The sequence below is a fragment of the Muscardinus avellanarius genome, assembly GCF_963383645.1.
Source record: "Muscardinus avellanarius genome assembly, chromosome: 12".
Lineage (NCBI taxonomy): Eukaryota > Metazoa > Chordata > Mammalia > Rodentia > Gliridae > Muscardinus > Muscardinus avellanarius.
The window spans coordinates 15,627,311-15,644,034 of NC_137798.1; the positions used below are offsets into that span (position 1 = coordinate 15,627,311).

Sequence of the window (16,724 nt, forward strand, 5' to 3'; positions counted from 1 at the left end):
TAAGTAAATAAATAAACAGATGCATTAATCCATTAACAAATATTTTCTTGCCATTAAATTGAAAGATCAATGTATATTTTACCAAGCATTTTAGGAAATTGTATTCTGTTTGTCAGTTGTGATTTTACCAAAATTGTGTTTTGTGTTGTAAACCAAACCAAACCTTATAAAACATGCATTGTATCAAGCAGAGAGAAATTCATGTAAAGGGCAATCTGAAATTCTGGATCAAATTCTGAATTTATGGTAAATCTTTCATCCTACACTCTATAAAAGCAGGAATTCTTTTGGGAATTCCAAAGTCTAGGCTAGAAAAACACCTTTATTGGTGATCTCTGATTAATACATCACGGTGTGATTCAAAGTGACCCATTCATGCACACACGCGTCACCTGCTCGGAATCTAAAGTACAGTCTTGATAAGCAGACTAAACCATAGTCATATGGGTAGCACATGAGTTTTCACACCATTGAGATATTTTATATACCACTGAACTGTGGCATATAAATAACTTTTATGAGAAAGTTAGCTGGCAAGCAAAGTTCATTTTAAGGTTTATTTTTTTTTCAGTATTGGGGATTGAACCCAGCAGCATTCTACCACTGAGCTATATCCCCAGCTCCATTTTCCTCCTTCCTTCCTCCCTCTCTCCTTTCCTTCCTTTCTTCCTTCCTTTCTTTAACTTCCTTCCTTCCTTTCTTTTCCATCCTTCTTTCCTTCCTCCCTTTTCCTTCCTTCCTTCCCCCCTCCCTCCTTCCTTTTCCTTCCTTCTTTCCTCCCTCCTTCCTTCCTTCATTTTCCTCCCTTTCTCCCTCCTCCTTCCTTTTTCCTTCCTTCCTTCCTTCCTTCCTTCCTTCCTTCCTTCCTTCCTTCCTTCCTTCCTTCCTTCCTTCCTTCCTTCCTTCCTTCCGTCTTGTGGTGCTGGGGATTGAACCCAGGCACACTCTACCTCTGAACTACAATTCCAGCCCTATTTTTTAAATTTTTTTAAAATTTTGAAACAGGGTCTCACTGATTTTCAAAGGGCCTCACTCAGTAACTGAGGCTGTCTGCGAACCTCGATCCTCCTGTCTCAGCCTCCCCAATGCTGGGATTACAGGTGTGGGCCACACGCCCGGCTTAGTTTTTACCAACACTTGAGTATTGGCTCTCAACGCCTTTATCGGTGCCCTCTAATTATACATCTCAGTGTGATCCAAAGTGACCCATTCGTGCACACATGCGTCACCTGCTGCATCCCCTGCATCCCACTCTGCTCTCCCCTCCTCCCTCCTCCTACCTGGTAGTGAGATTGGCTGTGACACCTTCACATATGGGCCCAGCAGCATTGAACCGTTTCCTCCCTCAGTCCTCCTTTTCCCTCTGCAAACCTTCTTTCCCCAAGCCCCTTTGCCTCCTCTGCTGGCCCTTCTCTTCATTTATCTGGAGTCTGTCTTCGTTCTGATTTCCCTTCTAGCTTCCACATGTGAGATGAAACATGTGGCCTTGGCCTTCTGGACTCTACCACGCCTGGTGCTTCTCCAAAAGGATCAAGGTGTGTTCCTTTGCTTCAAGCTTCACATTCAGTTGTCCTTTAAAACGCAACCCAGTTATCATTTCCGTGGCAAACCTTTTCCCCCAAATACCCAGCCCTAGGCAGTTGGAAGCTCTGGCTTCTGCATTAAAGGCGTCTTTTCCTGTTACTGTGTAGGCAGTGCTCTCTCATAATGGCTTTCTTAAAAATCCACCTTTTTCACAGAACTTTATCTTAATTTTCTAGGGAGGCATCTCTCCCAATTCCTTGCAGGCCTAGGCATCCATCAAATGTTTGAGGGGGGTGAAGACAGAGAGGAGCAGAAGTTTCCCCAGGAGCGGTCCTGGTCCACACAGCCCTGCTTCTGCTTGCACTGAAATCTCATGTTGACTATTAATAGGATGCTTTGGGCTGGGCGTGGTGGCTCAAACTTGAAATCCCAGCATTCGGGAGGCTGAGACAGGGGGATGGCGGTTCATGGCCAGCCTCGGCTACTTAGTGAGGCTATTTATTTATTTATTTATTTATTTATTTATTTATTTATTTATTTTAGTGGTACTGGGGTTCCTGGAAGCCCTTCTACCTCCGGGCCACACTCCCAGACCTATTTTTACATTTTTATTTGGAAACAGGGTCTCCTAAGCCCGCGCGCGCGGCTGGCTTCGAACCTGCGCGATCCTCCTGTCTCCGCCTCCCAAGCGCGGGGATGACAAGCGTGCACCACCACGCCCTGCAGTGAGGCCCTTTACAACTCAGTGAGACCCTGTTTCAAAATAAAGGATAAGAACTAGGGCTGGGAGTGTAGCTCGGAGGTAGAATGCCCCTGGGTTCCATCCCCAGTACTGAAAAAAAAAATTTTTTTTTTGAAATAATTTATTCCTTAGCAACAATATATTCTGGATTTACCAAATTAGTTTTCATTTCACATATCTGTCTCATTGTCAGACCATGTCAGAATATCCTGATATTTGTTTGCTTCAGAAAATATGGTTGCCATACCTTATTTTGTGCATGTGTTTTGTTTCCTAAACCCCCAATTGTTCCCTATGGATCTAAAGACAGTATATGTTCTTTCACCTTCAGAGAACAGAAATTGTTAATCAGACTCTCAAGTTCTTGCTGGGATTGTAGTCAGAGGGTTGCAGAGTGGCACCGAAACGCTTCGAGCACCTCAGTGTGAATTCTTGTGCAGTAGAGACTTCACATGGAAGAAGGTAGTCTTAGTGTGAACATCATTTCTTTCCCACCGGCTTTATCACTGGTCATTTTCTTTCTCTTCTCCAGGTTCGTAGGCTGCTTTGCTTGTACTCAGCTCATCAGTATTAAGATCAGGAAGAAAGGCCACTGCCTGACCACCATTTCCCCAGCAAGTGAGTTCTTTTGAAAGTTTTTGAATTAAATCCTTTATTTTTTGCATTGAATCCCTTAATACTTTTGCACTAAATCACTTAATATTTTTGCATGAAGTCTTTTTTTTTTTTTTTGGTGGTACTGGGGTTCCTGGAAGCCCTTCTACCTCCGGGCTACACTCCCAGACCTATTTTTACATTTTTATTTGGAAACGGGGTCTCCTAAACCAGCGCACGCGGCTGGCTTCGAACCTGCTCGATCTTCCTGTCTCTGCCTCCCAAGCGCGGGGATTACAAGCGTGCGCCACCATGCCCGGCTACATGAAGTCTTTTAATAAATGAAAACTTTATCACTGTTTCTATAAAAATGAAAACCTCCTTTCTAATAAAAACTCTGACCAGGCTCAGGGTCCTTCTAGATTTTGTTTCATCTATTATTCTTTTTTCTTCCTCTTTAATCCCTCAGTTGTTAACTTTACTCTCTCATCCTATAAATATTCTCCAATAACATTTATGTTAAAATAAAAAATTGGACAAATGAAAGAATGGCCAAACTTATTTGGACCTACTTTCTCACTGACATGTAGTAATATATTGACCTTCACTGGGCTCACAGCATAAGTGGAGGAGTTATTGACACACATCCTTGTCACTCAAATGTTCACTGATCTTCAATTTAGCTTCTTATCTGGATAAATCACTCATATTCACACATAGGTCAAAAGACTTCTCTTCTCTTCTCTTCTCTCTCTTCTCTTCTCTTCTCTTCTCTTCTCTTCTCTTCTCTTCTCTTCTCTCCCTTTCCCTTCCCTCCCCTCCCCTCCCCTCCCCTCCTCTCCTTTCTTCTCCTCTCTCCCTTTCTATAGTTCTGGGGATTGAATCCAGAGGCATTCTACCTCTGAGCTACACCCCTGGTACTTTTTTATTTTCTTGTTTTGAAACAGGGTCTCACTAGGTTGCCAGGAGTCTTGCTACATTGCTGACACTCTCCTAGAACCTGAGATCTTTCTATCCCAGCCTCCCAAGATCTGAGATTATAGGCATGGGCCACAATGTCTTGCTAACAATGCTCTTTACTTATCAAATCCAGGGACCGTGTCTGTCCTACTCAGTCTTAACTCCTGCTGGTATTTACTCTTCTCAAGCTCTCAGCTCCTTGCTCCTCCTTCATTGACGTCAAGGCCTCTGTGTAGCTGACATATTAGTGACCTTCAGCTTTTCCTTTCCAGTTTAGTTTTCATTTTACACCCTCCCTGAGGAATTACACTCACGTGCATGGCTTCATCTACCACTCACCTACCCACAAATCTATTGTCTGCAGCCTTAATGGCTTGCCCGGGCATCTTACCTGCGTTCTCAAGTGCCTATTAGATTTCTCCACTCTGGTGGCCCACACATACCTTAGTCACATATAAAAAACGGAACTTATTACGAGATCACCTTTAACTTACATTTCCTCTTTGTTTTCTCGCCAATTTGGTTAACGGCATACAAGGCAGACTTCAGGCATCTTTGACTTTTTTTTCCCTTTCATAGTGCCTTGGACACCAAATATTTATTTTTATTTTACTTTATTATTATTATTTTTTGCAGTACTGGGGATGGAACCCAGGGGCATTGTACTCCAAGCTACACCCCCAGCCCTATTTTTCAGACTATTTTTTTTGTTGTTGTTCTTGAAACAGGATCTCATTGAGTTGCAGAGGGCCTTGCTAAGTAGCTGAGGCTGTTTGTGAAGCCTGATCCTCCTCTCAGGCTCCCGAGTGCTGGGATTACAGGCCTGTGCCACTGCATCTGGCTGAACACCAAATATGATTGATAATCTCTCTTAACTCTTTTCTCTTTTTGTTTAGTTCTTTTCCCTTCCTGGTTCAATATTTTCTCATCGAGTCTATTTCACCTCTGAGTTCTGTTCCTGTTTCCTTCCATCCTTTTAATTGTGTTCTCAGAGTTGCTTTATTAAATCAAAATATAATTTTAGCACTTACTGACCTCTCAAGCTGTCTGTCAACTAGAGAATTGCTTCCAGCAATTTCTCACAATCTTATCTGGGTTCTTACTATTTTTTTTTTATTTTGAAAAGATCAGTTCTCTCCAGCCTTTCCACTGACCAGAACCATTTCATCTTATAAGACTAGTTAAACCTAGAGTGCATGATTGAGAAGTCATTAGGGTAATCTCCCTGAGATCCCCTAAATCATTTTGTAGAGCTGTGGACTTGCTTGGATACTGCAGTGTGTTTCCAGAAATAAACTATATGGTCCTCTCTCTTGCAAACAAACGTGTTCCAGCTTTACAATGATACTGCTATGTCTTTCCTCCCTTTCTTCTTTGCCCCTCTGTCTCCTCCTTCATTTTTCTCCTCTCCTCCTCCCTCCCTTTCTTCCTTCCCTCCCTTCCTTTCATTTCTTTGTTTCAAATAGTTGAAGAACATCAGTAGCTCTCCATCATCCTAATTAAAGAGAATACGCAGTGAATACAACTGTCATTGTACGTTAAATTAACTAAATGCCTTTGAGATGTGTCAAGTTCGTTTCCTTAGCCTAGACAACTGAAGCGGGGAAAAGACTGCCTTATCTTTTGAAATGTATTCACTATAGTTCTGAGTTGGTGAATACATAGTGAACTCTGGATTTTATATTTCTAGTTCTCTGTCCTTTTTACTTTGAATTACATCTTCAAGTCTCACAGGAGTGGCATGATATTTTCTCTTAGTTTAAACATTTTCTTCCATTCCCGCCCACACGACACACACTAATCTTCTATATTATGTGTTGCTAACGTTTTTGTCCTTCAACGTTCTTGACCACATAATTTTAGAACATGGCCCCACTCCTTTCTTTTTGAGGTAAGAAAACCAAGGCCTGGGCAATGTGTCATGCTTTTGGAGCCACATGGAAACCAAAGAGCAGTGATTTTAGAATGTAATTCCCTTTTGAAAATGTTCATTAAAAAAAAAAAAAGCAAGCCAGGTGCCGTGGCGTATGCTTGTAATTGTAGTACTTGGGAGGATCACAGGTTCAAAGACAGCCTCAGCAATTTAGTGAGGCTCTCAGAAACCTACTGAGACCCTGTTTCCAAATGAAAATAAAATTGTTCTGGGGATGTAGCTTGGGAGTAGAATGCCTCTGAGTTCATTTCCTAGTACCACACACTCTCTCCCACATAATACAAGTGAAAAATCCCCAAGTATGATAATTTATCTGGAAAGGACTTTACAGTTTATTATTTACATCTATTGGCTGACTAACTGTAAAGCTGTACAAAGTAGGAATAAGTCGGGAAGAGAAATGAAACTCTTTGCTTAGCATTCCTCCTGTAAGCACTGCCTTTCTGCCCAGCCCCATGATTCAACACATTTGGTTGTTTACATTATTATAGCCACAACAAACTACTGTTCACAATGTGAATGTATGTTCAGGCAACTGACAATCAAGTGGTAAGGACAGAACACCCCGGGCCATTGTCAAGAGATGTCTGAGGACTATTCTGTCAACATGGAGGAGGGAGGGCTGCCTGAGTTTCCGAAGGGAGAGGAAGGTTAGTGGCTGAAATGTTACAGTTAGAAGAGATAAGCTCTAATGTTCTACTGAGCAGTAGGGTGACTATAATTAGCAATGATACATTGGATATCTCAAAATACCTGGAAGAGAGGATTTTGACTGTACTGCCTAGAAAGAAATGATGCAATTTTAAGGTGATTCGTCTGCTGGTTTCATCATTACGATGTATACATGAATTGAAACCTTGTGTTATATCCTAAAATATATACAATGATTACATGTCAATCAAAAAATAAAGATAATAAAGTCTAGAGAAAAGAAAAAGTAAAACAAAGATGTTTTACTAGTGACTAGGCTGATTTGTGGTTTATTAGTCATGAACAATTGAAGGTGATCATGACACAGAATTGAAATGGATTTCTTGTAGAGGTTGATATTTGTAGTGAAGTTATTTCTCTCCCTCTCGGATGTGTCATGTATCTGCTTTCCTTAAGTTTTCTTAAGACTTAGAGAAAGACTGGTCTAAAAAGAAACTTGGAGTATGTGAATGACCCCATGTTCTCCCCAGTCCTCTGGGGAACAAGGTTAACAACCAGCACTTGTCTGGGTCTGTATTTCATTTTGACATGGATTGCCAGCCCTGAAATTTCTCAACTGTCTTCGTGGCACCTTTTCTTAATTTCATAAGCTTAGCGACCAGCCAAACTTTCTATGGTAGTATTGCTGGATTCTTAACCATATCTATTAAATCATCTCAATACAAGTTACCTTCTAGCCCTCATTATTCTCTTAATTTTCTATTACATCCAATTTGTTAATCTGATTGTAGAGATGGGTAGGAGAAGGAAGATACCAGAAAATATCTTTATGTTGACAAAATAAAAAGACCAGCACCTCAAACACTCCTTGTTATCTGTGCTATGAAACTAAAAAATTGGTTGCTTTTTTAAATTCAGTCAGATAAAATTTCATCTTTGATCTTTATTTACACAACTTCTCCAGAAACTAGAGAGTTTTTTTGTTTGGATTATTACAAGGTAAGGCATAAAAATCACAATTTTCATTTGAAGAATATTTTTAAGTTTAGAAAGATTGTTGATTTTCTCTCACAAACCCTATTTCTTTGGTTGGTCTGATTCCCCTAACAAACTCCAAGTGTTTGGAGGGGGGGTTGTACATGCCAGTAATGTTCATATCTCCAGTGTCTAGTGAAATTTACATATACTAAGTGTTCAGTAAACAAATATTTGTTGAATGAACAGATAATAAAAGAGTAAATTCTGCCTTCATGTTCCACATGTTGTTTTCCATAGAGCAGTCAGAGCAGAAGAGATGCTTAGCGTGAGTGGTCCATGTGGACCCGGGGCATCTGCCTTCAGAGCATCCCTTTCTACTAACTGTTGTCTTATAAGATCTTACTCCTCTTGTTACTGCCAAAAGGCCAAAGACTTTTCTTTTTTTGTGATACTGGGATTGAACCCAGGGGCATTCTGCCTCTGAGCTACACCCTTAGTCCTATTTTATCTATGTATTTATTTTTAATTTTGTAACAGGCTCTCACTAAGTTGTGGAGGGCCTTGGTAAGTTGCTGAAGCTGACCGCAAGCCTGAGATCCTCCCGTCTCAGTCTCCCAAGTACTGCAAGTACCAGAATTACAGGCATGCACCACCTACTCCAACTCCTACCCCCTCTACAGATACAGTAAATATAAGTAGAAAACAATGGGTACTTAAATTTTGTAGTTTAAAAAAATGTTTTTTGTGGTACTGGGGGTGGAACCCAGGGGCTTTCTACCTCTGGGCCATACTCCCAGACCTATTTTATGATTTATTGGGAAATAGGGTCTCATTGTTGTCAAGAGCCTCACTAAGTAGCTGAAGCTGGCTTCGAACCTGCGCAATCTTCCTGTCTCAGCCTCCCAAGTGCTGGGATTACAAGCGTGCGCCACCACGCCCGGCTTAAAAGTTTTTAATTGCATTAGGAAACAAAATTAGAACTGAAAGTAAGATAAAATGGGACTAGTTTAAACTATCTTATTATTTAGCTATGTCTAACATATAATTTAGTTTATAATTTATCTTGTAGTTGCTATAAAAGATAGAAACATAATATTGGTCCCAATTGATTTTTAAGTACTAAATTATATCTCTATTGATGAAAAGATGAAATAGATCAGAAACCTGAACAGTAAGTTTAAAATTAAAATGCTATTTATTATAAGGTTATATATAAAAGATAATAATAAAGTCCAGAATGTTTAAAAGAATGCTGGGCTTTTTTTATATGACTAACTGCAGATTAGACACCTATACTTGGGGTTATTTTATTCTTTAGTACAAATATTTTCCTGTAATATTGTTTTCTGTCTCAGTGGTCCTTCACACACACTGAATCAAGATTTTCAAAACACAGAAGGTAGACCAGTAAGAGCTCTGCATAGATAAAGCAAAGAAGGTATTTCTATTAATGAACCTCAGCCTTCTTCCTACCTTACCCTTCCTCCCTGGCTCTACTGAGGATCTCTTCCATTATCTGGAGTCTCTCTGGCATCCCCAATACTACCTAGCTTGAGCATATTAGAGGAGACATTTGTCCCTTCTCTTTCTGTGCTTGGCTAATTTGGGAAGGAAGGAAATGGTGGGGGGTAAAGAAAGGGGACCGACCAAGTACTGTATGCCATTGGCAACATGATCTACATAATGATGTGAGACTATAAAGTACCAATAAAAAAAGAATAAAAATAAAAATAAAATAGGTCACACAGCCAAAAAAAAAGGTTATTCTGAATTATTTCCTAATCACCTCATTCCTGTTCATATTTGGCAAAGTGTATTACCCAGACCAGTAGCACCAGTATCACCTGGAAATGTATTGTCAGTAAAAATTATGGGGCCCTGCCTTACACCTACTGAATCAAACTGCTGGAGTTTAGCAGCAATATGCTTTCACTAGCTCATGTAGCACCGATGCAAGGTGAAGTTTAGCAACTACGGGCAGAAAGTATTATTTTCTTCAAAGCATCAATCCCCAATCTCCTGTTGCCTCAGCACGCATAGAGTTGAGAGGGTAACACCAAGTGGAAAGTGACAGAGGTTAGTTTCTTTCCTCTCCGGTGGGGTTGCTTAGCTAATGACAGAGTCCATTTTGCTAAATGGTTTTGTGATGATGAGCATCAATGAGATTTATGCACATACACACAGGGACACAGACACACACGTACACTTTAGGAAAGTCAAATGCAATTTCCAATAGATACACCAAATTCACCATTAAAAATTAAATAGGATATAAATCTGTATCTCTGAAACAAAAAATAATTAATTTTATTTATTAGAATGTGAGCTTTGTTACAGAATTTTTGGCCCTGTACATGTTTACACATATGTGAAAGTCACTTTTCAGGAAAACTCACCACCATTAGATGAGTCAGAGGGCTTAATCATTCCTTGTTTTTGCTTTTTTTTTTTTTTTTTTTTGCTATTGGTGATTGAACCCAAGGGCATTCAAGCCCTGAGCCCAGCCCAATTTTTTTTTTTTATTTCAAAATGGAGTTTTATTAAGTTGCCAAGGCTGGCCTTGTACCTATGACCCTCCTAACTCAGTCTCATAAGTACTGAAATTATGGTTGTGCACCAACATACCCAGCTTCAATCATTTTTGATAAGTATCACTAAAGATACTATTACCATTATGTTAGCTTTGGTTTCTTTGTGGTCAGTGAGTTTAGCTGAACCAACCAGCCAGCCAGCCAACCAACCAACCAACCAACCAACCAGCCAACACGTCCATATAAACATCTTAACTATGGCCAATTTCTAGTATTTGAAGTACTGTCAATAGTTATCAGGCTTATGGATAACTACACAGTCTACCATTTGAGATAATTAGATTATACCAATATTGTAGAGAAGTAATGCATCTTCTGCTTATGCACCCAGTAATATATAATCTAAATCAATTACTTCTTTTTTAAAAGTCCATAGCCAAAATCTTATGACTTTCAGAAAAGAAATTAAAATTCAAATTATTTGATAGTATTTTTCATATACTGGTACAAATTAGATTGTAGATCAGGGACATATTAATAAATTCTTCCCATGAACTATAACAATGTTTCTGTTACAAAATGAATACAGGATAAGTATTAATTTGCATTCTATATACACTGAGTTATATTCATGAAATAATTAAGCTATTAAGATAAAAACTGAGCTGGGCATGATGGCACACAACTGTGATTCCAGTACTTGGGAGGCTGAGACAAGAGGACAGCATGTTCCAGACTAGCCTCGGTGACTTAGAGAGGCCCTCAACAACTTAGCGAGACCACATTCGAAATTAAAAATAAAAAGGGTTGGAGATGTATCTCGGAAGGAGAATGTCCCCAGGTTCAATCCTTAGTACCACCAAAATACTACTACTACTACTACTAATAACTAAAATACATCTGTTTCATTTTTGAGCCATTTGAAATGTTATAGGGAAATAAACATCAATGAATGACAATTTTCATATGGCACTCTGATAGTGCATTTTCTGTTTCTGTGTTTTAGGGAGACAGGTAATGAAGTATGTGGATGGTGGTATAAACGGTCAGCTTCTAGCTCACCTCCTTTTAGAATTTTTATTATGGTGATTTTATTTTATTACAGCAATTTCTAAAACTGTATAGACATTAAAAATCACCTGAGGCGCTTAAAAAAAAAAGACCCTGGACCTCATTCCTACAGGTTCCTTTTTCTTCATGGTTTGTGAAACTTAATTTTTTGTGTATTTTCTAGAGAAATCACAGTCATTATGCCAAAACATGCTTTTAATTTATATGCAATGAACCATGCTGGAAAGTCGCTTAATAGAAGAAATTTAGTGGTCTGCTTTTCTCTTTTGATTTTTTCCCCTAAACAGAGCATTGGAAAAGTACTTCTTCGACACGGCCTGTGCCCACCTCGTGTGCTGTGGTTAATGAAAGCTGTTCAGGTGACTTGGCTTTGGAGCCCCTGTGAACAACATGATTCCGAGCTTGTCAGAATGTTAGATAATGTTTTCATCTGGAAATCTGCTCTGTGTCTTCACAGAGCAGATTTTTTTTTTAACCAAGAAAATGTTTTAAATACTCCTGTTTCCAGAGGGAAAAGAGGCTAATCCTGTAAAGAAAGAGCAGCTGCCCTAACACGGCGGTGAGGGTAAAGCGGCCGGGCGCTATGGCATCATGCAGGCATGCCTGCGTGGCCAGCACTCTGGAAATATGTCTGTGGCAAGCAGCACGACTGTGAGAAGCCAACTAATAAATGCATGGCATTAAAAATATTTTTTAGCAAAAGCACTAGCAATCATTGGCCGATTAGACTGTTTGTAGCAAGAAGTGCACATCCCAACCCAGATGGCAGAGGACAACATAATCAACTCCTAAAAAAAGAAGAATGAGGTCTGAGCTGGAAAAGTTTGCCTTGGTAATACCAGTCAAGGTTTTGTGATCAGTTTCATTGTTGGGAAAAAACAGAAAAATGAAACAACAGACACACACACACACACACACACACAACTGAGAATTAGTATTAGCCTACATTATATAACATTTAAAAGCCTTTAAAATGTGAATTAAGTACTGTTTTTGATTCTTATATTGAAGGGTGAATCCTGTCATTCCTAATATAATTCTTTTTTGTCTTTGTATATGCCCATGTTAGGGAATCTATTTAGATCCTAGCTTATTCAGGTAACATCTGGGAAGGAATCTGCCTATTATCTTGAGATTCTGGTACCTAGATGAGGCTGAGTAGGGGGAACATGATTCTAACATTATGCTGTGTTTGTAAAGCTTTCTTTGTCCCTGGGAGGCTGCAGATTACACTTGGACATGAGTTCAGCTGTTGCTTTCCTTGCATTTTAACTATAACTTGATTCTTAAAAGATTCCTGTTCTTTAAAATTCATTGAAAGTAGGTAGGATTTCCCACAAGAAATCAGTAATTTCTTCACCGCTTTTCAAAACAGTAAGTGAACTTAAAAGTTTGAATATAAAGCATCACTGAAACTAAAAGGGAGATCTCAAGTCACCACGCTTGGCTCGTGCTCACTCAACTCAACCTAAGAACTTCAAAGTAAGATTGATGCTCTCGAGCCTCGCAATAGACATTAACATAATTTGGGGGACTGAAGCCTTGTTTTACACAAATTGAACTGAGACCACAATGGAAGCACAACTCATAAAGTTCACTATTTAGTTCTGTACCACCGCACGTGTATTCTAGTGCTTCTCATGTGTAGGAAGCTAAATAGCAACTGTACTGTTCAAGAGACTGAAAACTCAGCGGACATTGGTAGCACAGAGATGGGGGCTGCATAAATGTCTCCTTAGGATTAAAAGCAACATCACACACGAAGAAGCCCAATCTTTAAAAAGAAGTATTTTCAGCCTTATAAATTTAGGGGGAAAAAAGGGAGTATTGGCTTTAAACTTTAACCTCGCTACACGTCACACAACATGAGGATGATGTGAACAGAAATATTCATACACTCTTGATATTAGCTGCTCTTGGAGACCGTTTCATAGGGGAGGGGAGTTAGAAGACACATCCCCTAACGATCCCCGTCTTAGCACTCTCTCCGCCCCTCAATCCCAGATACTCCTAGCAGTGTGTGTGTGTGTGTGTGTGTGTGTGTGTGTGTGTGTGTTGGCAGAAATGCGGGGCTGGGCCAGGCAGGAAAAGTCAGGTGCACAACTAATGTTTCCTCTTTGCCCAATCAGATAAGCAAATGCAAATAAGTAGGATGTGCAGCGGCCTTTGGGTGTGATGGGGAAGAAGAGCCACAAAAGGACAGATGTTTACTATCACAAACCTCATAAAAGAATCTCTCTCCTTCCTTCTTCTGTTCATGGCATGGCAGGTCAAAGATGTTGGACAGAGACAGGACACATTACAGACACAACACGCAACACATCTTGACGTAGCTTTCTTGATGTGAAAAATAAAACTACTGATACATCCCGAACTGCTGGCGCCACGAGGTACATTTCATGGCAAACATCAACTTCAAACTGACATTGTACAATACAATTAAGAGCTCTGTAATTTGTGGTACTTTACAGTTGAGCATTTATACATATAATTATACAGATAATTGTATGACTATCTACATACACATGACAAAATGCCATCCCGTCCCTCCACTCGCACTTCTGTTTACTGAAGAATTCTGTTGCAGATCAGAGGTACCTTAATTGTTAGTGGGATTTTAGATTATTACCACTTTCTGTGCCTGGATAAACCATGTAAAAACTTGACTAAGTTACTTTTCTATCAAAGAGATATACTGAGAATGATCTCTAAGTAGGTATTTGGAAAAATTTAGGAGTAAAAATATACTTACCTCTTTCCCTCCCATAGATTCAAACATTTTTTCTAGTTGTACCCGCAATTGTTGAATATTGTTCATCAAGATACAGGGCTTTAAATAAAGTAAAAAAAAAGTATCGTGAATATTCCTTATATTGAATGAGTTTAATTTAAATTTAGTATATGTCTATCATTGCTATATTATTATAATTGTCAAATATAATACTCCTATTTCAAATCATGGATTTTAATAGTTAAGCATGGGAAAGAAAAAAATGTAACGCTAACTTTTTTCAGGTTTATAAAATAACCTTTATTTTCTAAAGTTAATATATACACTATAGGAAATAAAAACAGAGAGCAAAGAACAAAGTCGTCCAGCCACAAGCAGCTTTCCCACTCCTGTCCATACATCATGCCATTTGTGTGATCAAGACCGTAGTGTATATTGTGCTTTTCCACATGTCAATATTCAATTCAAAATCCCAATGCTACAAGAGTATTTTCAATAACCAAGAATATAGTGCGCCATCTTGGGCATGAAATTGCTGCACCTCTGGGCTGTGTGTATTAGGACTTGTTCATCCGGCCGGCAGCAGAGGACCAGAAAGACGTGTACAGAGCAGGGAGCAAGTGTTTCTCAGATGTACATTTTGATTTTGATGTCAGCCCTTGGTGTGTGTGCGTCTTCTGTCTCCTGGTAGTACCTTAATTCACTGGGAACATGATTTCAAACTAATATTTTTATTAATTTTTTTCTTTTGCAGTACTGGGTACGGAACCCAGAGGCATTCTACCTCTGGGCTATACCCACAGCCCTATTTTATAATTTATTTGGAAACAGGGTCTCACTAAGTTGCTGAGAGCTTCACTAAGTAGCTGAGGCTGGCTTTGAACCTGTGTGAGTGATCTTCCTGTCTCAGCCTCCCAAGCGCTGGGATTGCAAGCGTGCGCCACCACGCCCGGCTCAAGCTAATATTTTAGTAGTAGAAATCTGACATCTCTCTTAGGAGCATGGAATGAAATTTAACAACAGAGTCACACAATAAGCCGTTGGAGGCTTGCTCACAAGTTTCTTCCACCTTAGAATTGTGGCATTTCACTCTTTGAAATTAACTACATTCTGCTTTTAAATCTTTATTCTAAGAAAAATTCTCTGCCATCTCATTGTTTTAAAACCAAAACATCTGAATTTATTAAACCCATTGAAGTTTTTTAAAGATTAGAAACACCTTTCATAGATTCTCTTGCCCCATTAAAGTCTTTGGCTGTCTGGCTCAGTCCGTGTGTCCCTTCTCGAGGATATCTGCCGTCTGGGTTGGAGGCTTTCCTCCTAGCTTTTCTCCTTTGTCTTCATCACTTGGCATTTGTTTTGCTTCAGTGTGTATGTGATTTTCTTTCCACCGTGACATCGTCTCACCTCAGGCTGCTGAGTATTTTTCCACTCTCTTTTCTAGACTACTTCATATCACTTTACACAAAATATATGATTTAAAGACATTTCTCTCTCTCTCTCTCTCTCTCTCTCTCTCTCTCTCTCTCTCTCTCTCTCTCTCTCTTTTTGCAGTTCTGGGGATTAAACCCAGGGCATTCTACCTGCAAGCCTCACCCCCAGCCCTATTTTTTAAAAGCTTTTATTGGTGCACTGTAGTCATACATCTTAATGGGGTACAGGATGGTGGAGGCATACATGCACATCACTCATTTAGCCCTTCCTAATTCCAACCCCACTCCCTCCCCCTCCCTCCTGCTTTGACTTTGATGTTTGTTAATGTACATCATGAATATTAGAAAATTTTCCTCTTCCCCCTTCCATCCCCAGTTAGGTCACCTTATTTGCTCTTCTCTTTCTCTATATATTTTTAATATATATATTTTTTATTTTTTTAAAACACAGAGCCTCACTAAGTTGCAAAGGCTGGCTGCCATCTTCCTGTCCCAAGCACTGGGATACCACGCCCGGCTAAAGACCTCTCTTGAGTTGTTTCCAAAAAGGCAGAGAAAGAACAGCAATAAAGATGTAAAAGTCTTTGTGACAAGACATAAATGAAATCTTAGAATCGTAGAAATTAATTTTTAATTGGAAAATAGAATTTGGAACAGTGACAGAATTGTTTCCCATTTGCTGCTTATTCCTTCCAAAGAGCCAGGAGATCAGAGGGAAAGAACAAAGAAAAAAGGAAAATGGATGTATCTTCCAAGTGGCTGGGAAATGAGCCAATAATGAATCAGAGAGTCCTGCAGAGGACTTGCCGGATGTCAGAGAGGTGAGAGCTCTCCTGAGTGGAAAGATTTTATTACTGCCTTCACCAGACTCCTGACCTTTGTGAAACTGTGTACTTGACTCTTAAAGTGACCACATCTTAATTTTGATTCATGGAAACAATTTTAAATCTCAACTCTGTTCCCTGAATTCTAGCCATTACTTTATTTTTAACAATATTAATTGAGATTTATCACCCGTAGATTTGGATTAGCCTAATCACAATATTTCACACATTATTCTGATCCCTAGCCATGATACCAAACTCCCTGATCAAGGCTTACTCCTTTTCACGGCAGGTAGAGAAATGTTCACATTTTCAGAGGATTCAGCATCTTGACCAAAACTATACATACAGAATAGTAATTTTTTTTTCCCAATAAGAATTAGAGTCATTCGGATCATTTTATTATTGAAGAGGAAGATTTGGCTTGAATTTGGGCAATCCTACCAGAAAGAAATCCAGGCCCAGTAAGACCAGGACTTAACAATGGGAACCTGTCTCGTGGGTGAAAGGTTCAGTCACATGGTCCCTGTAGGTCTAAGTTAACTTGATTTTTGGTGATATTTGATATTAGCATTCAGCCTATTTTAATGACACATAGAACAGGGTACTAGTAACAGTTATATAAAGACAGGCTACCCACCAAGCCTTTTTAACCTGATCATTTCCAATGAAAAAAAAAAAAAGCTAATAACAAAATGAATAGAGATGGTGGGCTCACTTGGCAAGGAGTGCGACTTATCCCAAGGGACACC

At 39.4% G+C, this 16,724-nt stretch overlaps 1 protein-coding gene across 1 annotated transcript in view; it reads right to left on the reverse strand.

The window, feature by feature from the left end:
• The window catches only part of UNC13C (unc-13 homolog C), a gene marked incomplete at both ends in the record, with an annotated part of 469,864 nt that overhangs the window by 115,596 nt on the left and 337,544 nt on the right, over positions 1-16,724 (reverse strand). The window contains one exon of the mRNA XM_080707444.1: positions 13,737-13,814. Coding sequence (XP_080563570.1) covers positions 13,737-13,814 — 78 coding nt within the window. The remainder of the gene's footprint in view (positions 1-13,736; positions 13,815-16,724) is intronic.